This window comes from Oncorhynchus mykiss, chromosome 19 (genome assembly GCF_013265735.2).
Source record: "Oncorhynchus mykiss isolate Arlee chromosome 19, USDA_OmykA_1.1, whole genome shotgun sequence".
Classification (NCBI taxonomy): Eukaryota; Metazoa; Chordata; class Actinopteri; order Salmoniformes; family Salmonidae; genus Oncorhynchus; species Oncorhynchus mykiss.
Window position 1 is genome coordinate 57,214,847 of NC_048583.1, and position 24,474 is coordinate 57,239,320.

At 43.4% G+C, this 24,474-nt stretch overlaps 1 protein-coding gene across 3 annotated transcripts in view; it reads left to right on the forward strand.

Moving 5' to 3' along the window:
* The first annotated feature begins 392 nt into the window (after positions 1-392).
* Positions 393-24,474, forward strand: part of LOC110498167 (arf-GAP with SH3 domain, ANK repeat and PH domain-containing protein 3) — a 59,364-nt gene continuing 35,282 nt past the window's right edge. For 2 of the 3 annotated variants that reach the window (XM_036955141.1, XM_036955142.1), the window contains exons 1-6: positions 393-857; positions 9,478-9,550; positions 11,454-11,599; positions 22,202-22,276; positions 22,815-22,864; positions 23,831-23,954. In XM_036955141.1, the coding sequence (XP_036811036.1) occupies positions 657-857; positions 9,478-9,550; positions 11,454-11,599; positions 22,202-22,276; positions 22,815-22,864; positions 23,831-23,954 (669 nt within the window). In that variant the 5' untranslated portion in view covers positions 393-656. Of the gene's footprint in view, positions 858-8,850; positions 9,020-9,477; positions 9,551-11,453; positions 11,600-22,201; positions 22,277-22,814; positions 22,865-23,830; positions 23,955-24,474 lie in introns of all 3 variants that reach the window. The other variant, XM_036955143.1, reaches the window with a different exon arrangement.

Genomic DNA, 24,474 nt, shown 5'->3' on the forward strand with positions numbered 1-24,474 from the left:
AGGAGTCGGGTACACCTGTAAGGTGAAACCGTAATGTCAAGGGTAGGTAATATAGAGGTTTGCTACAAGTCTGTTACCTGCACTGGGGCCCAACAGTCATACTATCTATACCCAGCAGGGAATTAGAGGCAGAGATAAAGGTTTTTCAAGTGTAGAGGTGAGGTTTGCCATAGAATGACAGCTATATACTTTGGCTAAACTGGTGAAATAAGCCAATGGAAGGCATTGAAAGTTGAATGTTTTTGTTTAGCCTTGATTAAAATGTAGAATATTGCAGTGCTTTCACATGGTGGATCTTGCTCCATTTCCTCATAGCGCCCTGAACCTTTTCATTGCATTCTAAAGGGATTATATGGTGTGTGACACCCTATTCATCTGTGTAGTAGTCCACTGTTTTCACTACAGGCTAGGGTTTGCATGGAGGGGAAATGAGACGGCAAAAGACTGCGGGTCCATTCTTCACGCGCCCAATTCAGTATGCCAGAAAGCAGAAACATTCCACGTGATGATGGAATTACTCCCTCCCTAACCGCACGCACAGAGCCAGCATTGGATCTGTAGCGCTCGCAGTGGTGCTCACTCATGTACCGCACCGCAGTGAGACATTTTACCTTTTGCTATAGCCTTTTCCACAACGGAGAACATGTGCATTTTCCATGGAAACATGCGTTTTTGACACTTTTACTAACTTTTGTAAATCTTCAGTTGGACCCCTTTACCTTGAGAGAAATATGCCGGAGCGTATCAACATTTCAGAGTTTGTTGCTCTGACAAACGAGGACTTGGCTTCACCGGCTACCTCGAGTTTTCAGTCCAAAATGAGTGAATGTCGGAACACCGTTTCGGCAGTCGAAGAGGTAAGTCAGGCTAGTGCAGCGCAACCAGAGAGTGGGGAACGCGCAGTGCGTACTAATACTGTATACCAGTCTGCGTTAGGTAGCCTAACTTGTTATTGACAGTTGTGGGAGGTGAACCGATAGGTAAAACCCCTAAAACAAGTTGGCCAAGTTCATTTTGATGTAATTTATAAACGTAGGCTATTTATAAATATTTCCATGATATTTCACAAGTGTTTTATGTCGTCGTGGGACAGTGGATAGTGCAATGCACAGGGTTGGGGCAGTTGATAGATAGGGGAGGTGTTTAAATAAGATTTACAAATAAGCATTTCCAAATATGTCATTTTCCTGTATGAGTGTTAAGCTAAATGACTGTGACACTGAATACTTTCCAGGATAAACCTTAGCTACAGTACAGGTATGACCTTTGTCTTGCAGTGACAGGCTATAGCCTAGTTTCACCTGAATACCATTCCTCCCATAACAGAGAAAGTGCCCATGGGTTCACTCAACATGAACTGCGCTGACACACATGACTGATGATTGGTTCAAAGAAATTGACAGTAAGAAGACTGTGGGAGCTGTACTGTTATATTTCAGTGCAGCCTTTGATATTATTGACCATAACCTGTTGTTGAGAACATATGTGTTATGGCTTTTCAACCTCTGCAAATCGTGGTTTCAGAGCTATCTATCTAATTTAACTCAAGGGGTATTTTTTAATGGAAGCTTCTCTTATGTCAATGTGTGGTGTGCCGCAAGGCAGTTTTCTAGGTCCTCTACTCTTTCTATTTTTACCAATGACCTGCCACTGTCATTAAACAAAGCCTGTATGTCCATGTATGCTGATGATTCAACCATATATGTATCAGCAACCACAGCTAAGGAAGTGACTGAAACCCTTAACAAGGAGCATGCAGTCAGTTTTGGAATGGGTGGCCAGTAATGAACTGGTCCTGAACATTTCTAAAACTAAGAGCATTGTATTTGGTACAAATCATTCCCTAAGCTCTAGACCTCAGCTAAATCTGGTCATGAATGGTGTGCCAGTTGAACAAGTTGAGGAGACAAAATGACTTGGTGTTACCTTAGATTGTAAACTGTAATGTTCAAAATGTATGGATTCAATGGATATAAAGATGGGGAGAGGTCTGTCCGTAATAAAGAGATGCTCTGCTTTTTTTGACACCACACTCCACAACGCAAGTCCTGGAGGCTCTAGTTTTATCTTATCTTGATTATTGTCCGGTCAGAGGTCATCATAGGTCAAGTGCTGCTAAGAAAGACCTAGTTAAGCTGCAGCTGACCCAGTACGGCACGTTTTGCTCTTAATTGTAACCAGAGGGCTGATATAAATACATTGCATGCCAGTCTCTCTTGGCTAAGAGTTGAGGAGAGACTGACTGCATCACTTATTTTTCTAAGAAACATTAATGTGTTGATAATTCTAAATGGTTTGCATTGTCAACTTACACACAGCTCTGACACACACACTTACACCGCCAGACATGCCACCAGGGGTCTTTTCACAGTCCCCAAATCCAGAACAAATTCAAGAAATTGTACAATATTATATAGAGCCGTTATTGCATGGAACTCCCATCTCATATAGCGGAAGTGAACTGCAAACCTAGTTTCAAAAAGCAGATAAAGCAACACCTCACCCCTATTTGATCTAGATAGTTTGTGTGTATGTATTGATAGGTAGGCTAAGTGTGCCATTTTTAAATTGATGTAGTTCTGTTCTTGTCTATTGATGTTCTGTATTATGTAATGTTTCATGTTCTGTGTGGACCCCAGGAAGAGTAGCTGCTGCTTTCGCAACAGCGAATGGGGATCCTAATAAAAAAAAACAATACCATACCCACTGAGACATTGACGACTGAGGAATAGTCTCTCATGGTCTCTGTCGTGAACTGTTTGAGAGACCATTGTGGAACAGATGTTCAGATGGGCAATAATCATCCGAGCCTTCGTCAAAATCTTGAGCTACGAATGGCCACAGCTTTGATCTCTATTGGCGGGTCTAGATGAACGCATTTTACTGAACTTCGATGTCAACGTGAGATTAGGAGTAAGTAGATTCTCCTCAAGGTTAGAGAGATCTTAGCTCTTATAAGAGAAGGGAGTGATTTATGATGGTGAAGATCAGCTAGCAATGCATGGAACTGTAAAAAATTGACACAGGTAAACATCAGTGTTGACTCGCTATTGGAGAAAGCTGTAGCGCAGAGCATCACGCAGCTCTTGATTTGTTGTTATCATCGTTGTTGTTGTTGTTGTTATCGGGAACTTGTCAGCGAGAAGAGTCGATGGCCTCTAATTGGAGAGGCTGAACTGAAGGCTGGGAGGATTAAATAAGACGTCTGTTTCTGCTTTTAGCCATTCACATGAAATTACATGAAATGACTGTTCCTCATCAGTTACATAATCAGAGGCCTTCATTTGTTCTACCAACACACTTAAGTATTTCCTACCTTTTTTTACACAACAAAAAATGCTGAGGCTGGATACAACTCCTGGCAATAGAAGCACAATGCAATCCTGGCTGGAACACATTTGACTAATGCTCTTCAGACTTGGCATGGCAGACCTGCCAGACTAAATGAATCCAAAAGCCCAACATTACCACAACTTTCTCGTAACCTTCTCCAAACGTTGACTCCCATGCCTTGATTTTGTCACAGCAAGGCTAGGAGAATTATGTTTTCCATAGACTGAATCCCAACCCCAAATCAACCTTACCACAGCCTTCCTCAAATGTTGACTCAGCATAATCCCATGTCTGGTTTCCTCACAGCAGGGCTAAAAGAGCCAATCAGCCCCACTAGAAACCCATGGATGCACAGCACATCTCTGGCAGAGCTTCCTGAAGGGATTATGGCAGAGCCTCTTTAATTAGCTCAGTTCCTGAGGGCTGTGACTGGGGCTCTATGGGGTTCTGGGCTGGGATGACCTGGCTGAGCTTGTAGCAGGACCACCGGAAACAAACACAGCAGGCCAGCCAGACGGCACTCGTTTGGAGTGTGGACAGCTAGGAAGGATTAGTGCGTGTTGGGGTTGGGTTGGGGGGGGGGGGGGGGGGTGAAGGACAGTGGGTTTGGTGGGCGAAACTCCAGCCTCAAGGCCTGCTGGGGATTATGTATGTGTTAATGTTTGTTTGAATCCATTTATCCTCAGACTGTGGTTACAAGGCTTCTCAACATTGCAGATGAATCAGAGAGAGAAGCTGGCTTCTGACTGTGACATCACACACACACACTAAGCTTTATTCATGAATATATGTCTCTATGATCCAAGTAAACTTCAGTGGTCTGAAATGCCCCAGTGAAAGTCCAAAGAAAGAAGATATGGTAAAAAAACAACACATTACCCAACTATATATATATATATATATATATATATAGCCTATACAAACTTCAGGTGTGTAATAATGAATGATATGACACATTTTAAATTACCAATATGCAGTTTAAACTATAACAATGAGGTTACCCTGTCTCTTTTTCAATTTAAAAAAATAAAAACTTAGGGAAGGGCCTGGAGAAATGTAACCACTCTCAAATTCATAGTCAGAGCTATGGATACCAGGACTGACCATCCATAATATCAACATTATGGTTTTAACCATGTTTTGAGGTTTATATCGTTTACAAACATTGTAGTAAAACAATCTTATATTTTGGGTTCTGATGGTGTACATGAGGCATTAAGTTCAATTATTCAAGAATCTATGGGTATATTACTCATTTATAAATCCAACAATGGATGTAACAACTACAGATTGCGCCTTTAAGATGATATGATACATCACTGGGTTCCTGGCCAGCTCTCCTAACTGAACCGTACCACTGGATGCTAGAGTCTGTTTGTGTATCTCTGTCAGTATGTTTAGGTGATGGGCTGTTGGATGGGCACACACGCACACTGTGTAGGTCATTTCTCCTGATAACCATCACAAAAGAAAAGGTAAGCAACAGAGATACCCTGGGGTTGGATGTGCCAGTCCAACAGAGATACCCTGACATTCCAGTCCAACAGAGATACCCTGATGTGCCAGTCCAACAGAGATACCCTGACGTGCCAGTCCAACAGAGATACCCTGACGTGCCAGTCCAACAGAGATACCCTGACGTGCCAGTCCAACAGAGAGACCCTGACGTGCCAGTCCAACAGAGATACCCTGACATGCCAGTCCAACAGAGATACCCTGACATGCCAGTCCAACAGAGATACCCTGAAATGCCAGTCCAACAGACATACCCTGACATGCCAGTCCAACAGAGATACCCTGATGTGCCAGTCCAACTAAGATACCCTGACGTGCCAGTCCAACAGAGATACCCTGATGTGCCAGTCCAACAGAGATACCCTGACATGCCAGTCCAACAGAGATACCCTGACGTGCCAGTCCAACAGAGATACCCTGATGTGCCAGTCCAACTAAGATACCCTGACGTGCCAGTCCAACAGAGATACCCTGATGTGCCAGTCCAACAGAGATACCCTGACATGCCAGTCCAACAGAGATACCCTGACGTGCCAGTCCAACAGAGATACCCTGATGTGCCAGTCCAACAGAGATACCCTGATGTGCCAGTCCAGCAGAGATACCCTGACGTCCCAGTCCAACAGAGATACCCTGACGTGCCAGTCCAACAGAGATACCCTGACGTGCCAGTCCAACAGAGATACCCTGACGTGCCAGTCCAACAGAGATACCCTGACGTGCCAGTCCAACAGAGAGACCCTGACGTGCCAGTCCAACAGAGATACCCTGACATGCCAGTCCAACAGAGATACCCTGACATGCCAGTCCAACAGAGATACCCTGATGTGCCAGTCCAGCAGAGATACCCTGACGTCCCAGTCCAACAGAGATACCCTGACGTGCCAGTCCAACAGAGATACCCTGACGTGCCAGTCCAACAGAGATACCCTGACGTGCCAGTCCAACAGAGATACCCTGAAATGCCAGTCCAACAGACATACCCTGACATGCCAGTCCAACAGAGATACCCTGATGTGCCAGTCCAACTAAGATACCCTGACGTGCCAGTCCAACAGAGATACCCTGATGTGCCAGTCCAACAGAGATACCCTGACATGCCAGTCCAACAGAGATACCCTGACGTGCCAGTCCAACAGAGATACCCTGATGTGCCAGTCCAACAGAGATACCCTGATGTGCCAGTCCAGCAGAGATACCCTGACGTCCCAGTCCAACAGAGATACCCTGACGTGCCAGTCCAACAGAGATACCCTGACGTGCCAGTCCAACAGAGATACCCTGACGTGCCAGTCCAACAGAGATACCCTGACGTGCCAGTCCAACAGAGATACCCTGACGTGCCAGTCCAACAGAGATACCCTGACGTGCCAGTCCAACAGAGATACCCTGACATGCCAGTCCAACAGAGATACCCTGACGTGCCAGTCCAACAGACATACCCTGACGTGCCAGTCCAACAGAGATACCCTGACGTGCCAGTCCAACAGAGATACCCTGACGTGCCAGTCCAACAGAGATACCCTGACGTGCCAGTCCAACAGAGATACCCTGACGTGCCAGTCCAACAGAGATACCCTGACGTGCCAGTCCAACAGAGATACCCTGACGTGCCAGTCCAACAGAGATACCCTGACGTGCCAGTCCAACAGAGATACCCTGACGTGCCAGTCCAACAGAGATACCCTGACGTGCCAGTCCATCAGAGATACCCTGACGTGCCAGTCCAACAGAGATACCCTGACGTGCCAGTCCAACCATTTCTTTATATGACTAATCTAACTATTTATAGTTACGACAGTCTGGAAACATAGCTGGGATAGCTCCGCTGGGGAGAGGCCAGTTTGGAATCTGATTCCCAGACCTGGGTTTAAATACTATTTGAAATCATTTAAAATACTTTAGCTGGGCTTGATTGAGATTGCCTGGTGCAATGGAACCAATACGAAAGTCCCAAAAGTGCCTGCCACTCTACGCAGTCTAAAGCCAATTAATATTAGGATTTGAACCCAAATATGCAGGGCAGCTATGGAGAGAATCCATTTTAATGCAACGTGATCAGGGCCATTTACAAATGGTGGCTGGGTATCAGAGTTATCAGAGGGCAGAGTGATCCCATTACTAGGTCGTGATGTTTTAGGGGGAGGCTGTGTGTTATGGCTATAGTGGTTGTGTTGGCTGGTTGTGGCCTCCTACTGCCGCTTGTTACTCTTGATAGTAGTTGAGTGCTGATAAGGTTATTTGAATGGAGAGCAAGGGAAAGCCAGATTCTAAGGGCTCGTCGTTCTTGTGGTTATTCAACAAATCTGTCCTCTTGCCAACAGCAGGTTCATGGGATCAGATATCCCTGAAGCCAGGAATTCCTGTTGCGCTGCCTGACCATGGGTTGACAGTGACACACACTGGGGTTTTGAAACACACACACACACACACACACACACACACACACACACATGCAACCAGGAACACACACATACCAAAATTCCCTATACCCTTGAGAGAAGAGTAAAACAGTTACACCCATAAATACATGTGTTACCATTGAGACAGACTGGGTGTATTCTCCACAGACAATCTTCCCTTTATTCTACTGTCTGTTTCAAACCTTGGACCCCTCTCTATTATTACAGCAGCTCTGTGTGTGTTAGACAGAGTATCAGCAGATGCTACAGACAGGACACAGCAGGGATGAACCACAAGGTCTGGTCCTCGGGACCTTAGGTATTATGCTAAATGCATGCTGGGGGGGTTTAACATATCTTTTTGATTTACCGTAACAGGGTGTGTTGTAACTGTTCTACCGTCTACTGCACCATGGTGGTGTGGCCTGTACTTGGATTCTGTGTACGAGGAGAGGTTTAAAAAAAGAGTATCTCTTTGTTAAATGGCGATATTACATCATTTGTTCATAGGGAACATCATATTGGACACATCACCTTCACCCTGACTGTCTCATAGACTTAAGTAAACACATTTATGACATTGAAGTGTAACAGTTTCAAGACATATTTTCACTTTGACCACTGTCTTGCCCTGACTCTTACTGTACGTGGCCTTGCTCAGCAGTTGACTGTGAAAGTGGAAAAATAGAGCAGAAGTGAGTCTTTCCATACATTTCTATACAGTTTAAAGTCCCATGCTCTTTTGAATTTGACAAATAAGACATGTGGTAGTCCCCCACAATGCCAAGGGCTGTTATGTCACATGAACACTAACCACTACTGGTTGAGTTACTGTAACTTTAATAATACTTATAAAATAAGGATCCTTTTTTCTCTTCTCAATAAGGATCCTTTTTTCTCTTCTCAATAAGGATCCTTTTTTCTCTTCTCAATAAGGATCCTTTTTCTCTTCTCAATAAGGATCCTTTTTTCTCTTCTCAATAAGGATCCTTTTTGTCTTCTCAATAAGGATCCTTTTTTCTCTTCTCAATAAGGATCCTTTTTTCTCTTCTCAATAAGGATCCTTTTTCTCTTCTCAATAAGGATCCTTTTTCTCTTCTCTTAAGGATCCTTTTTGTCTTCTCAATAAGGATCCTTTTTCTCTTCTCAGTAAGGATCCTTTTTCTCTTCTCAGTAAGGATCCTTTTTGTCTTCTCAGTAAGGATCCTTTTTGTCTTCTCAATAAGGATCCTTTTTTCTCTTCTCAATAAGGATCCTTTTTTCTCTTCTCAATAAGGATCCTTTTTTCTCTTCTCAATAAGGATCCTTTTTTTCTCTTCTCAATAAGGATCCTTTTTCTCTTCTCAGTAAGGATCCTTTTTCTCTTCTCAGTAAGGATCCTTTTTGTCTTCTCAGTAAGGATCCTTTTTCTCTTCTCAGTAAGGATCCTTTTTTGTCTTCTCAATAAGGATCCTTTTTCTCTTCTCAGTAAGGATCCTTTTTCTCTTCTCAGTAAGGATCCTTTTTTCTCTTCTCAGTAAGGATCCTTTTTGTCTTCTCAATAAGGATCCTTTTTTCTCTTAAGGATCCTTTTTGTCTTCTCATTTTCCCCTGTAATCAGGGACTGATTTAGAGCTGGCACACCAGGTGGGTGCCATTAACGATCCGGTAGAAGAGAGAGCCACGAGGTCTGCTGGTTCAGATGCAAACAGAGCAGAGCAGAGGGAAGTTTCAACATGTCAAATGAACCTGAAAGAGTCGGCGAACTTGAAAAGAAAACGTCAGGCGAGGTCGGTGGTTAGAGCATGAGTGACATCAGTCCAATGATTGCAAATGTGACGGTGTTAGACGGACTAAGTGCCGATTCACCCGTTCACTTAACATTAGTCATGGCGTGGGAACTAAACAGTCGTCATGACCGCTGCTAGAAAGTCAAGGAAAGTGTGTTTTCCCTAGAGACAGCTTGGACAGGTTACATGTTTTTCACCATTGCTGTTTCTCATTACTACTGGGTGAAATCCTAACTTGGAGTCTGGTGTAATATTCCATTTATTTGTTGTTGTTCAAGTCTCCCATTGACATCATCAGTACATGATTTTACGTCAAACACAGAGTTGCATGGACAGACCGATCTGAAGTTAGGATTTACCTCAGGGAAAGATCTGCCTTCCTGAAACCTTATACTGCTCAATACATGTCAAGTATGTATGTTTCCTTAAATCTCTTTTCCTCTCTTTATGTGTTGCAGTCCTTAGAGATGGACCAGAGCACCTTACAGAGGATGAAGAAGATGATCAAGGCCATCCACAGCTCTGGACTAAGTAAGCGCACGCACACGCACACGCACATGCACACATACATGGCATTATAAGCCTTATTATAATGCATTATGAAGGCTCACACATGTGTTCAAGTTATAAAGCATTATACTGAGGGATAGGCCTGGACAAATGGAACCACTCTCAGATGAATATGGGGACCTCGGTTCCGTCAGCACTGTGAACCCGAAAGATATATATATTTTAATGTATTCTATCGAATAAAAACAGTAGACCTATAGGTTATGTCTACGCTGCGTTCTATGCCTCGAGTAAAACTGAGCTGAAAAAACCCCCAGTTCAGACTATTCCCGATAAAACACAGTTGTAATTTAATGGAATGACTGGAATTCTGATAGACTTTGGTTTTTAATGTAAAGATATAATGTAATCTTATTATTATATGTAGTAGAAAGCGATGGGTTTCTACATAACCAATCCATAAAGTAACATTGAACATCCATATATGGCCAACTATGTAAACTTTAACATTGATTTATCCTGCAATAGATGTCGTTCAATTTTTTTTGTCTTCTTCTAATACGGCTTAAGGGGAAAGTAATCTAAAAGTAACTGAATGTAAACAGATTACGTTACTGAGTTTGGGTAATCCAAAAGTTACGTTACTGATGTACAATTTTGGACGGGTAACTTGTAATTGTAACGGATTACATTTATAAAGTAACCTACCCAACCCTGACGACTACTTTTCACTATTTCATACTGGTGTGACGAAGCAACTACTCACCAGATTCACAATGATAACAACATACAGAAAACATGGATGAACACGTAAAAAAAGAAGTTTTTCTTCTTACTGAACTATGAAAAAGTCTCTTTCCTATTTGGGAGGTTTAACGGTCAGATGTAAGTCAGAGAGAGACAGAGTTAGGAAATGATGTTTGGTCAGTCAGTACAGAGATACCCCAACTCCACTTCTATCCACACATCCACCATCCCCCCTCTAAACCCCCACTTTCTTTCTCCCTCTTAACTGGAATCATATGGGGCTGTTCCATTCCAGTAAGGCTAAGGGGGGGGGGGCTCTTTTCCTGTTTGTTGCTAGTGGCTGGCTGATTCAGAACCCCTCAATCAGCCATGAATGATACAGTATGGCGTTGCTTGGTTGACTCACCATCTCTCTCTCTCTCTCCTCTCTCTCCTCTCTCTTCTCTCTCTCTCTCCCCCAACCCCAGGGGGCCATTAATGATCTTCCTCAAATATGTTAGTCAATGTTGTGCTGCTCGTCAGATTTTTGTTGTCAACAAACCCGCAGTTAGCATGCAGCCGCAGACCTTGGCCCTGACACACAAACAAGCATACACACACAACATTAAAGACTGAAAGAGACCATTTTGAACAAAAGCAGACTATTATCTGGGGTAAGCCATCGGGATGGCATAGATGTGCATTTTGTAATAGTTACTGGAAAAACTGTAGCCTAGACGCCAGGCAGTTACTGCTTCCACTGTCGTTGCCGTGCCAGACCTTTGACAAAGGACCTGGCTAAAGCACAAACCGATTGGGATCCACATACTGGCACCCATGCTAGAAAACTGGAGATGGGTACTCAAAAAGACTTGTTTACATTCCCCATTTCACACTATTGTGCAAACGACAGTATGCTGGATCTGATCCAGCTGGGTTCCAGCAACTATTACATCTAGTACAGCTCTGCTCAGTCGTGATGAAAGGGTATATGAAAGGGTATATGTGGTCACTTTCTCTCTTATTATGTTGACAGGCTGTAGTCAGAGAGCAGTGGCACCGCTGGGTTAGACACTACATTGGGAGAGAGGGTGAGGGAGCGAGGGGAAGAGAGAGGGGAGAGAGAGTGAGGGGGATAGGGGAAGAAAGAGGGAGAGAGAGAGGGAGAAACAACAATGAAGTGTGTTTGTGGTTCTAGGTCATGTGGAGAACAAGGAGCAGTACATCGAGGTGCTGGAGAACCTGGGGAACAGTCACCTGACCCAGGACAACAACGAGGTGTCCACAGGATTCCTCAACATGGCCGTCTTCACCAGGGAGGTCACCTCTCTCTTCAAGAACCTGGTGAGAGGAGGGGGAGACTTTGGAGGAGGTTGGGAGTCGGGTGAAGAAGAGAGAGGAGGGCTAATAGAGAGAAGAGGGAACGTCTGCACAAAATGTATTACATTTTACAGGAGAAGCATTTCACTCATCTGGGCTTCATCAATGTCATAGGGGTAGGAGGGGTAAATGTTTCTCTCTGCACTGATGTACTGCAGTAATGGTGTTGACGTACTGCAGTGACTGTGATGATGGTGTTGATTTACTGTAGTGATGGTGTTGATGTACTGTAGTGATGGTGTTGATGTACTGTAGTGATGGTGTGGATGTACTGTAGTGATGGTGTTGATGTACTGTAGTGATGGTGTTGATGTACTGCAGTGATGGTGTTTATGTACTGCAGTGATGGTGTTGATGTACTGTAGTGACTGATGATGGTGTTGATGTACTGTAGTGATGGTGTTGATGTACTGTAGTGATAGTGTTGATGTACTGTAGTGACTATGATGATGGTGTTGATGTACTGTAGTGATGGTGTTGATGTACTGCCGTGATGGTGTGGATGTACTGTAGTGATGGTGTTGATGTACTGCAGTGATGGTGTTGATGTACTGTAGTGATGGTGTTGATGTACTGTAGTGATGGTGTTGATGTACTGTAGTGACTATGATGATGGTGTTGATGTACTGTAGTGATGGTGTTTATGTACTGTAGTGATGGTGTTGATGTACTGCAGTGACTATGATGATGGTGTTGATGTACTGCAATGATGGTGTTGATGTACTGCAATGATGGTGTTGATGTACTGTAGTGATGGTGTTGATGTACTGTAGTGATGGTGTTGATGTACTGTAGTGATGGTGTTGATGTACTGCAGTGATGGTGTTGATGTACTGTAGTGATGGTGTTGATGTACTGTAGTGATGGTGTTGATGTACTGTAGTGATGGTGTTGATGTACTGTAGTGACTATGATGGTGTTGGTGTACTGTAGTGACTGATGATGGTGTTGATGTACTGTAGTGATGGTGTTTATGTAATGTAGTGATGGTGTTGATGTACTGTAGTGACTATGATGGTGTTGGTGTACTGTAGTGACTGATGATGGTGTTGATGTACTGTAGTGATGGTGTTTATGTACTGCAGTGATGGTGTTGATGTACTGTAGTGATGGTGTTGATGTACTGTAGTGATGGTGTTGATGTACTGTAGTGATGGTGTTGATGTACTGTAGTGACTGATGATGGTGTTGATGTACTGTAGTGATGGTGTTGATGTACTGTAGTGACTGATGATGGTGTTGATGTACTGCAGTGATGGTGTTGATGTACTGTAGTGATGGTGTTGATGTACTGTAGTGATGGTGTTGATGTACTGTAGTGACTGATGATGGTGTACTGTAGTGACTGATGATGGTGTTGATGTACTGTGATGATGGTGTTGATGTACTGTAGTGATGGTGTTGATGTACTGTAGTGATGGTGTTGATGTACTGTAGTGACTGATGATGGTGGTGATGTACTGCAGTGATGGTGTTGATGTACTGTAGTGATGGTGTTTATGTACTGTAGTGACTGATGATGGTGTTGATGTACTGCAGTGATGGTGTTGATGTACTGCAGTGATGGTGTTGATGTACTGTAGTGACTGTAATGATGGTGTTGATGTACTGCAGTGATGGTGTTATGTACTGTAGTGATGGTGTTTATGTACTGTAGTGATGGTGTTGATGTACTGCAGTGATGGTGTTGATGCACTGTAGTGATGGTGTTGATGTACTGTAGTGATGGTGTTGATGTACTGCAGTGATGGTGTTGATGTACTGTAGTGACTGTAATGATGGTGTTGATGTACTGCAGTGATGGTGTTATGTACTGTAGTGATGGTGTTTATGTACTGTAGTGATGGTGTTGATGTACTGCAGTGATGGTGTTGATGCACTGTAGTGATGGTGTTGATGTACTGTAGTGACTGTGATGATGGTGTTGATGTACTGCAGTGATGGTGTTGATGCACTGTAGTGATGGTGTTGATGTACTGTAGTGACTGATGATGGTGTTGATGTACTGCAGTGATGGTGTTGATGCACTGTAGTGATAGTGTTGATGTACTGTAGTGATGGTGTTGATGTACTGCAGTGACTGTGATGATGGTGTTGATGTACTGTTGTGATGGTGTTGATGTACTGTAGTGACTGTGATGATGGTGTTGATGTACTGCAGTGATGGTGTTGATGTACTGTAGTGATGGTGTTGATGTACTGCAGTGACTGTGATGATGGTGTTGATGTACTGTTGTGATGGTGTTGATGTACTGTAGTGACTGTGATGATGGTGTTGATGTACTGCAATGATGGTGTTGATGTACTGTAGTGATGGTGTTGATGCACTGTAGTGATGGTGTTGATGTACTGTAGTGATGGTGTTGATGTACTGTAGTGATGGTGTTGATGCACTGTAGTGATGGTGTTTATGTACTGTAGTGATGGTGTTGATGTACTGCAGTGATGGTGTTGATGCACTGTAGTGATGGTGTTGATGTACTGTAGTGACTGTGATGATGGTGTTGATGTACTGCAGTGATGGTGTTGATGTACTGTAGTGACTGTGATGATGGTGTTGATGTACTGTAGTGATGGTGTTGATGTACTGCAGTGATAGTGTTGATGTACTGCAGTGATGGTGATAGTGGTGTTGATGTACTGTAGTGATGGTGTTGATGCACTGTAGTGATGGTGTTGATGTACTGTAGTGACTGTGATGATGGTATTGATGTACTGCAGTGATGGTGATGAGAAGAGGAAGAGGGAAGGGTACGGTTCAGAGGGAAACAGGGCAGACAGACGTGATCTGATTTGTTATTGTGTTGGTGGTGACAGAACAAAATGCTGGCTGGTGTGACTAATAGGGGAGATAATCAAATGGTATTGGTCACATGCTTCATAAACAGCAGGTGTAGACTATCAGTGAAATGCTTACTTACAAGCTCTTCCCAACAATGCAGAGAAACATTTAAAAATAATAACACATTAAATAAATACACAATGAGTGACGATAACTTGGCTATATAAACGGGGTACCAGAACCTAGTCGATGTGCAGGTGTACAATGTCATTGAGTTAGATATGCACATATAGATTGGGTAAGGGACCGTTTGAAATTTCCTGGGGGGGGTGGGGGAAGTTATTATTTTTTTTTTTTCTTGTTTTGGGGAGGGTAGTGTGTTTTCTCCCTGGTTTACATTGACTCTTTTGCAGGTTTGACTATATAATGTCTTCCATCCGAGCCACATGTCCTCATCTGCTTGCATGCGCCTCCTCGAGTTCAAGGTGTTTTAGTACTTCCCTTGTGCATTACAGTTTTACTATACCACAGGTCAATATAGTATACCACTCTGTCTGTCCTGCCCTCTATCCACCATTCATAGTGACAATAGTGGTCGGTGGATCGTTTGTCCAGATCTGCAATAGGCCAACTAGCGATCATACCACACATAAAAGCATTCAAAGCTGCACCAGTTTTTTTCCTACGAATCCACAAGATGGAGGAATAGCTGAGGGGCAGTGGAGAGGTCAGGTGGGTCATTACACATGAAAAGAAAACGGGAGATATGAGACATGCTGCTCAAAAAGCTTTATATTGATCTTGTTTAGGGACAATACAACTATCCTAACTAGACTATAATAGCAGTAATAATTGTAGTAATATAGTAGTAGTAATAATTGCGTTATTGTTTTCAAGTGAGTACAAAATTCTACTCTAGGGCTGCAGTGAAAATGTAATTTGAATAACAGAGCAAAAGCCCTGTGATTTTGAACAGTTCATTTCATTTGGATCAGTTGTGGGTCTACTGTCTACAGTTCAGGAAGGCCCAGTAGCAGGCCAGTCTGGCTGTATTGTTACTTCTGATACTGAGATGCGCTGTCCTATAATTATGTGGCCACATATGCTCCCAGCAGGCCCATTTATTCAGGAAAGCTTAACACACGCTTCCTCTCCAATCCGAGTGGCTATTCCTTGCGCACCTAGAACCTAACGCTTTAATATAGCCTAAATGATATAGCTTGTTAAATGTATTACCTTCCATATGTGGCATTAACAAAACCAGTCACAATTTTGCACGTTTCTTCAAATTATAATTCCAGCATCCTAAACGCAACATGTAAAGTGTTGGTCCCATGTTTCATGAAATAAAAAGATCCCAGACATGTTTGCATAGACGGTTGTGAGGCCGGTTGGACATCCTGCCAAATTTTCAAACACAACATTGGAGTCAGCTTATGGTAGAGAAATGTACATTAAATTATCTGGCAATAACTCTGTTGCCATTCCTGCAGTCAGCATGCCAATTGCACACTCCCTCAAAACTTGAGACATCTGTGGCATTGTGTTGTGTGACAAAACTTCACATTTTAGAGTGTCCTTTAATTTAATTGTCCCCAGCACAAGGTGCACCTGTGTAATGATCATGCCGTTGAATCGGCTTCTTGATATGCCACACCTGTCAGGTGAATGAATTATCTTGGCAAAGGAGACATGCTTACTAAAAGGGATGTAAACAAATGTGTGCACAACATTTTAGAGAGATAAGCTTTTTGTGTGTGTGGAAAATGTATTTTATTTCAGCTCCTCAAACACTTTACATGTTGCGTTTTATATTTCTGTTCAGTGTGTGTGTATATATACATACAAGTACTGTGTGTAGTATATACACTACCGGTCAAACGTTTTAGAACACCTACACATTCAATGGTTTTTCTTTAAAGTCTATTTTATATTTGAGATTATTAAAATAACCACCCTTTGCCTTGAGGACAGCTATTTGGTAAAATACCAAGTCCATATTGTGGAAAGATACTCAATTAAGCAAAGAGAAATGACAGTCCATCATTACTTTACGACATGAAGGTCAGTCAATCCGGAAAATGTCAAACATTTTCTTCAAGTGGAGTCGCAAAAACCATCATGCGCTGTGATGAAACTGGCTCTCATGAAGACCCAGAGTTACCTCTGCTGCAGAGGATAAGTTCAGTAGAGTTACCAGTCTCAGAAATTGCAGACCAACTAAATGCTTCAGAGTTCAAGTAACAGACACATCTCAACAGCAACTGTGAATCAGGCCTTGATGGTCGAATTGCTGCAAAGAAACAACTACTAAAGGACACTAATAATAATAATAAGAAACTTGCTTGGGCCAAGAAACATGAGCAATGGACATTAGACCAGTGGAAATCTGTCCTTTAGTCTGATGAATCCAAATTTGAGATTTTTGGTTCCAACCGCCATGTCTTTGTGAGACGCGGTGTGGGTGAACGGATGATATCCGCATGTGTGGTTCCCACCGTGAAGCATGGAGGAGGAGGTGTTATGGTGTGGGGGTGCTTTGCTGGTGACACTCAGTGATTTATTTAGAATTCAAGGCACACTTAACCAGCATGGCTACCACAGCATTCTGCAGCAATACGCTATCCCATCTGGTTTGGGCTTAGTGGGACTATCAGGACAATGACCCAACACACCTCCAGGCTGTGTAAGGGCTATTTGACCAAGAAGGAGAGTGATGGAGTAATGCATCAGATGACCTGGCCTCCACAATCCCCCCGACCTCAACCAAATTAAGATGGTTTGGGATGAGTCGGACCGCAGGAAAAGCAGCCACAAGTGTTCAGCATATGTGGGACCTCCTTCAATACTGTTGGAAAAGAATTCCAGGTGAAGTTGGTTGAGAGAATACCAAGAGTGTGCAAAGCTGTCATCAAGGCAAAGGGTGGCTATTTGAAGAATCTCAAATATAAAATATATTTTGACACTTTTTTGGATGTCTTCACTATTATTCTACAATGTAGAAAATAGTAAAAAATAAAGAAAAACCCTTGATTGAGTAGGTGTGTCCAAACTTTTGACCGGTAGTGTATATACAGTACCAGTCAAAAGTTTGGACACACCTACTCAATCAAGGTTTTTTTATTTGTACTATTGTCTACATTTTGTCTTGTGGTCACTGTTTCAGTCAATTTCTTTTATTTGTAGCCTAATGAAAACACCCCAGGGCAATATTATAATCCATAAACCTGTGGAGTTGAGCTCCGTCAATTAAATTATTGTCTGGTTATGTTACATGATTAAAGTATGGTCCTAGAAGCATTACTCAACTCTCTCCACAATGTCAACGTTAAGATGCAAGTTAACCAAAGCCATCATCTCAATAACCCTGTGTGTGTGCGTGTGCTGTCAGAGGGGTTATTTATGAATGAGTTGCAGTTTGGTCACAACTTGAGGGTCAAAGGGCCCCAGGTTTTAGGGAGAGGAAGGGTGAGGGGAGACCCCAAACTTGTCTCAGGTATGTGTGTGTGCATATATGCGTGCAGGAGTGTGTATGTATGTATGTATGTGTGTGTGTGTGTGTGTGTGTGTGTGTGTGTGTGTTTGTGTTGGAGGGATACAACAGCTGCAGGGGAGTAATTAGAGCCATTCAGAAAACTGGAGCAAGCCGAAACCCTCCCACTGATAGTCTCCATGGCAATGATAATTCCTCCCAGACCTCTGTGTGTTGTGAGTGGACAAGGTCCCTCCCCCCCATCTGTCAATCAACGTTTCCCACGCAGGCTCTAGAGGAAGTGTTTGAGGGAACTGGGGAAACCAATCCAACTCACTACCGCTGTTTGATTTAGGAGCTTTTAAAGTAAACCGTGTGTGGTTTCACTGTTAGGCCTACACAAGGCCTTTTTCCATTCGCTAAGTTATTGGAAGCCAATCAAAACAAACAAAGCTTTGGATCAATTTCTCAAGGCTAACTTGTGTATGAACTCAGAAGAGGGAAGTGGTTGACTTGTATTTACCTACAAAGCTGCTTCAGGACAGGACATGTTTTTGCACTGGACAGTCAGTCAGTGTATTGTTAATCAATTGGATCTACATAAGACCTTCAGATGTTTTCCCAGTAAGCACAAGCTGTTGAAAATAGTTATTTCAATGTTGTTTGACCATAGGTTTGATTTATCTAAGAATTATATTTGAGAATGGTTGTTTCCATTGAGTGATATCACTTCATCCATCACGAGGTGAATAGAATCTGTGGGCAGAACAAGGAGATTTGTATTTGTTTCACATCCGACCTATATTTTATTGATGTACATACAGTTGAAGTTGGAAGTTTACATTCACTTAGGTTGAAGTCAATAACTCGTTTTTCAACCACTCCACAAATTTCTTGTTAACAAACTATAGTTTTGGCAAGTCGGTTAGGACATCTACTGTGACCATGACGCAAGTCATTTTTCCAACAATTGTTTACAGACAAATTATTTCACTTATAATTCACTGTATCACAATTCCAGTGGGTCAGAAGTTTGACTGAGCCTTTAAACAGCTTGGAAAATTCCAGAAAATGATGTCGTGGCTTTAGAAGCCTCTGATAGGCTAATTGACATAATTTCAGTCAATTGGAGGTGTACCTGTGGATATATTTCAAGGCCTACCTTCAAACAGTGCCTCTTTGCTTGACATCATGGGAAAAACAAAAGAAATCAGCCAAGACCTCAGAAAAAAAATTGTAGACCTCCACAAGTCTGGTTCATCCTTGGAAGCAATTTCCAAAAGCCTGAATGTACCTCGTTCATCTGTACAAACAATAGTACGCAAGTATAAACACCATGGGATCACGCAGCCATCATACCGCTCAGGAAGCAGATGCGCTCTGTCTCCTAGAGATGAATGTGCTTTGGTGCGCAAACTGCAAATCAATCCCAGAACAACAGCAAAGGACCTTGTGAAGATGCTGGAGGAAACAGGTACAAAAGTATCTATATCCACAGTAAAACGAGTCCTATATCGACATAACCTGAAAGGCCGCTCAGCAAGGAAGAAGCCACTGCTCCAAAACCGCCATAAAAAAGCCAGACTACAGTTTGCAACTGCACATGGGGACAGAGATCATACTTTTTGGAGAAATTTGCTCTGGTCTGATGAAACACAAATATATCTGTTTGGCCATAATAACCATCGTTATGTTTGGAGGAAAAAGGGGGAGGCTTGCAAGCCGAAGAACACCATCCCAACTGTGAAGCACGGGGGTGGCAGCATCATCATCTGCGTCATCTATAAGTCGTTACTAGGTAAAGCCCCACCTTATCTCAGCTGACTGGTCACCATAGCAGCGCCCACCTGTAGCACGCAATCCAGCAGGTATATTTCACTGGTCACCCCCAAAGCCAATTCCTCCTTCGGCCGCCTTTCCTTCCAGATCTCTGCTGCCAATGACTGGATCGAACTGCAAAAATCACTGAAGCTGGAGACTCATATCTCCCTCACTAGCTTTAAGCACCAGCTGTTAGAGCAGCTCACAGATCACTGCACCTGTACATAGTCAATCTGTAAATAGCCCATCCAACGACCTCATCACCAGATTATTTATTTGATTTATTTTGTTCTTTTGCACCTCAGTACCGCTACTTGCACACTCATCTTCTGCACATCTATCACCCCAGTGTTTAATTTGCCATACTGTAATAATTTCCCCACTATGGGTCCTGTGAAAGAAACGCTTTAACCACCCCACAGCCACATCTAGCTAAGTGGATGGGTCACTATTGTCTAGACATGTACACATGTTCATGAAATACAATAGATGGACATAATCACCCCCAGACACACTTGTCTAAACTGATGGGTCATATAATAATCCGGACTAAGTTTAGTCTTCTGTTTAGACATGTAACAAGCTACCTAAACAATGAACTGGAATAATCCCAACTCATACTACTACCAATACAAACATTATCTTATCTGTAGTATGAATCTGCATGTAGCTAAAGCTAACAAACTAGGTTTAATGTTAGCTAGGCTAATATTAGGCTATAGCTAGCAATGCAAATGGGTTTCTGATTTGAATAACATTACTACACAGATCACACACGTAACGTTAGCTAGTGAGCCAGCAAGCTAACGTTTGCTAGCTAACTAACAGTACGCTTTGCAATGAAAATGATTTGACAAAATTAGAGACTTATTTCTAAAAATGTAGCTAGATTCTTACCCATATACATGGATGAATACTACACAGCTGACTGGAACCATTTAACTCGGTTTAGTTTGTAGCTACATCTTGTTTGGCCAGCGTTGTGCCAAGTCACTCCGGTTCACACGGACCGTGGCGTGTGCAGAAAGTAGCCCATCACTTTTCCCAACTGATCTGTCAATAGCGCCTGCTAGATTCAGGGCATCTACGTTGTTGAGAAAAGCAGCAACACTTTTGTAGTTCTCGATGGCTAACGTTATATCTTTCACAAACGATGCGGTAGAAAGGACTGTCAACACATACTGAACAGCTAATGTTATAGACAGACGCATGCTACATGGCAGACCAATCCAAACTCATCTCCCGGCATGTCCAGCCCATCCATTATCTTAGCCAATCATGGCTAGCCGGAAGGTTCCTGTCTTTTTCCATGGTTAAACCAACTATGCTCGTAATTTAACAATTGTATTTGTATTTATGGATGGAGTACAAGTTTCTTATTAAGGCACATAGAAGTTCACATGTTCCAGAAGGCATTTCTGCCAAAAAAAACATTTTCGTAAATAAATGTTTCCATTCAAATGGCTCTCCTGTGAAGTAGTGACGTGCGACATATGTCTAGTTTCCTGAAACTAGTCACATATTCACTCCTGTCGAAATAATTTCCCGTTGTGGGATAAATTAAGTATTCTGAATTGAATTGAAAGAACAGGCTTAAACCAATGTAGATTTTCCCCATGTGACATGCTGTTATCCAAAACAGAGGAAAATGGCGGACATCAATCAGTCATATGTATTTATAAAACACTTTTTTTTTTACATCAGCCGATGTTACAAAGTGCTATACAGAAGCCCAGCCTAAAACCCCAACACGTTGACGTACTGTATATGAATGAGAATAAACCTACATAGACACGACCCAACACGTGGAGCTAATCATTCAGTAGTTCCTTGCCTTGAGATAAGAGAGAGGGAGGGGATGGCAGGGTGCCATGTTCTTGGGTGGTAGGGTTTATATGATGCACTAGCCTTGTAAGAGTAGAACTGGAGGAGGACTTAACTGCACCAAGCTTTCATGTGTATGGTGTATATTTAAGGACATGTCCTTTTTCCCTGGGTGGTAGGGTTTATATGATCTATGAGCCCTGTACGATCTGAGGTGGAGGAGGACTTGACTGACTTTACTGCACCAAGCTTTCATTTTAATGGACATGTCTTGTGGAAGTCCTAAAATGGGCACCGTACATCTGTAGTCCAACTGACTGCATAACAGGATGTATCTCCGCATGAGTAACTAGAATACAGTCATTCCATCTGAATCACATTTTGATTTGGTAATGCACACATTCTGAGCCCACAAATAAAATCATACAAATTGTGGTGCACTGGGACATATGGATGGAATCACAAGTCGATCATAGCCATCCCATGAAATGTGACTCACTGGGAAACTGGAACAACATTATAGGATCCCTAGGAACCAATACAGGTTTTTGTTGTTTCAAGGTTTTAAATCAGAACGTGTGTGTCTGTGTGACTCATCGACTCCCTCCCTCTCTCCCTCTTCCTCTTTCTCCCTCTCTCCCTCCTTCGCTCCCTTCCTGTCTTCCAGGTCCAGAATCTGAACAATATAATCTCCTTTCCCTTGGAGAATGTCTTGAAGAGTGAGCTTAGAGACAGCAGACTGGTGAGTAACCCTACTGTAGTGTACACTACATAGTGGAACACTTCTGTCTCCTCTACTGTGTCTATACAGTCATCTAGACAATAAGAGATACGTCTAGGGCACAGCAGTCTAAAGGGCACAGCAGTCTAAGGCACTGCATCGCAGTGTTGCGGCATCACTACAGCCTGGGGTTTGATCCCAGGCTATGTCACAACTGGCTGTGACCGGGAGTTCCATAGGGCGGCTCACAATTGGCCCAGTGTCGTCCGGGTTAGGGAAGGGTTTGGCCAGGGGAGCTTTACTTGGCTCATCGCGCTCTAGCGACTCCTTGTGGCGGGCCGGGTACCTACAGGCTGACTCTGGTCGTCAGTTGAACGGTGTTTCCTCCGACACATTGGTTCAGCTGGCTTCCGGGTTAAGCGCGCGAGTGTTAAGATGCGCGGCTTGGCGGGTCATGTTTTGGAGGACGCATGCCTCTCCCGAGCCAAAGGCAACAGGTACTAGGGCCTGTTCAGCCCAACTGAACTGATCTATCGTTCTTCCGTCTTCTCTTCTTTAGGAGTTGAAGAAACAGTTGGAGAAGAGCTGGAAGGACTATGACATCAAAGTGTGAGTTGATATCATTCTACCAAAGTGAATGTGAGGGAAATCGTCTTCCATATGGTTTTTGGTGCCTCTCAGAAAGATGAAAAGAGAGTGTTACTGTACACCCATCCAGTCATGTTCTGGTTTTAAGTCAATGTAATATAAGAATGGGGTTTCACCTCAACTCTCCCTTATCCTTTCTCCTGCTTCCTCAGGTGAAATAGTTGGAAGGAGGGAGTGTGTTACAGGAATATGATGTTTAAAATGGCCAAGATTAGGCCAGTAAATACCTGTAAATCCACCCGTATCTCTGTCTATCATTCACACACAGACATGCACACACTCACACCTCATCCCAAGACAATTCTACAGATATCTAATGCACTGTCCTTTCACTCCTCAGCATCTGTGTCCACGAATGTTGACGTTTAGTCCGTCTCCATTTAACAATGCTCTTTTCTTTCATTGAACGGTATCAATAAATATGCTTTACAGTCTAAAGTCCTCTACCTCTCTCTACCTCTCTCTCTTCTCTCTACCTCTCTCTCGGTCTCTCTCTCTTCTCTACCTCTCTCTCTCTTCTCTATACCTCTCTCTCTCTCTGTCTCCCTCTCTTCTCTCTACCTCTCTCTACCTCTCCCTCGGTTTCCCTCTCTCTACCTCTCGCTCTCTGTCTCTCTCTGTCTCTCTCTCTCTCTGTCCCTCTCTGTCCCTCTCTCTGTCCCTCTCTCTGTCTCTCTCTCTCTACCTCCTCTCTCTCTCTCTCTCTGTCTCTCTCTCTCTCTCTGTGTTTCTCTCTCTGTCTGTCTCTCTGTCTCTCTGTCTCTCTGTCTCTCTCTGTCTCTCTCTCTCTGTCTCTCTCTGTCTCTGTCTCTGTCTCTCTGTCTCTCTGTCTCTGTCTCTCTGTCTCTGTCTCTCTGTCTCTGTCTCTCTCTGTCTCTCTCTCTCTCTCTACCTCTCTCTCTCTACCTCTCTCTCTCCCTATCTCAGTGGGAAGCTGGAGAAGGAGAGGAGGGAGAAGAGCCGTCAGCCGGGCATGATCAGGATGGAGGGATCCGACGTGACGGAGGACATGGAACGAGAGAGGAGGACCTTCCAGCTGCAGATGTGTGAGGTGAGGACACAGAGCTAGGACGGACACACACGTAGTAGGATAAAGTTGCCCATAGACACTGATCTAAAGTCTTGGTAATAGTGGTGGTAAAACCACTACTGCGAACACAGCTAATACCAGTACTAACACTGATACTACCACTACTAACACTACTAACACAACACCATTACTACCACTAACACGGATAATGCCGCTAACACCACTGATACCGCTAACACCACTGATACCGCTAACACCACTGATACCGCTAACACCACTGATACCGCTAAAGCCACTGATACCGCTAACGCCGCTGATACCGCTAACGCCGCTAACACCACAGCTACCGCTAATGCCGCTAACTCCACTGCTACCGCTAATGCCGCTAACACCACTACTACCGCTAACGCCACTGATGACGCCGCTAACACCACTACCGCCACTAACGCCGCTAACACTGCTAACGCCGCTGACACCACTACTAACACAACTACCACTAACACCACTACTCCTACCACTACTACCACTAACACCACTACTC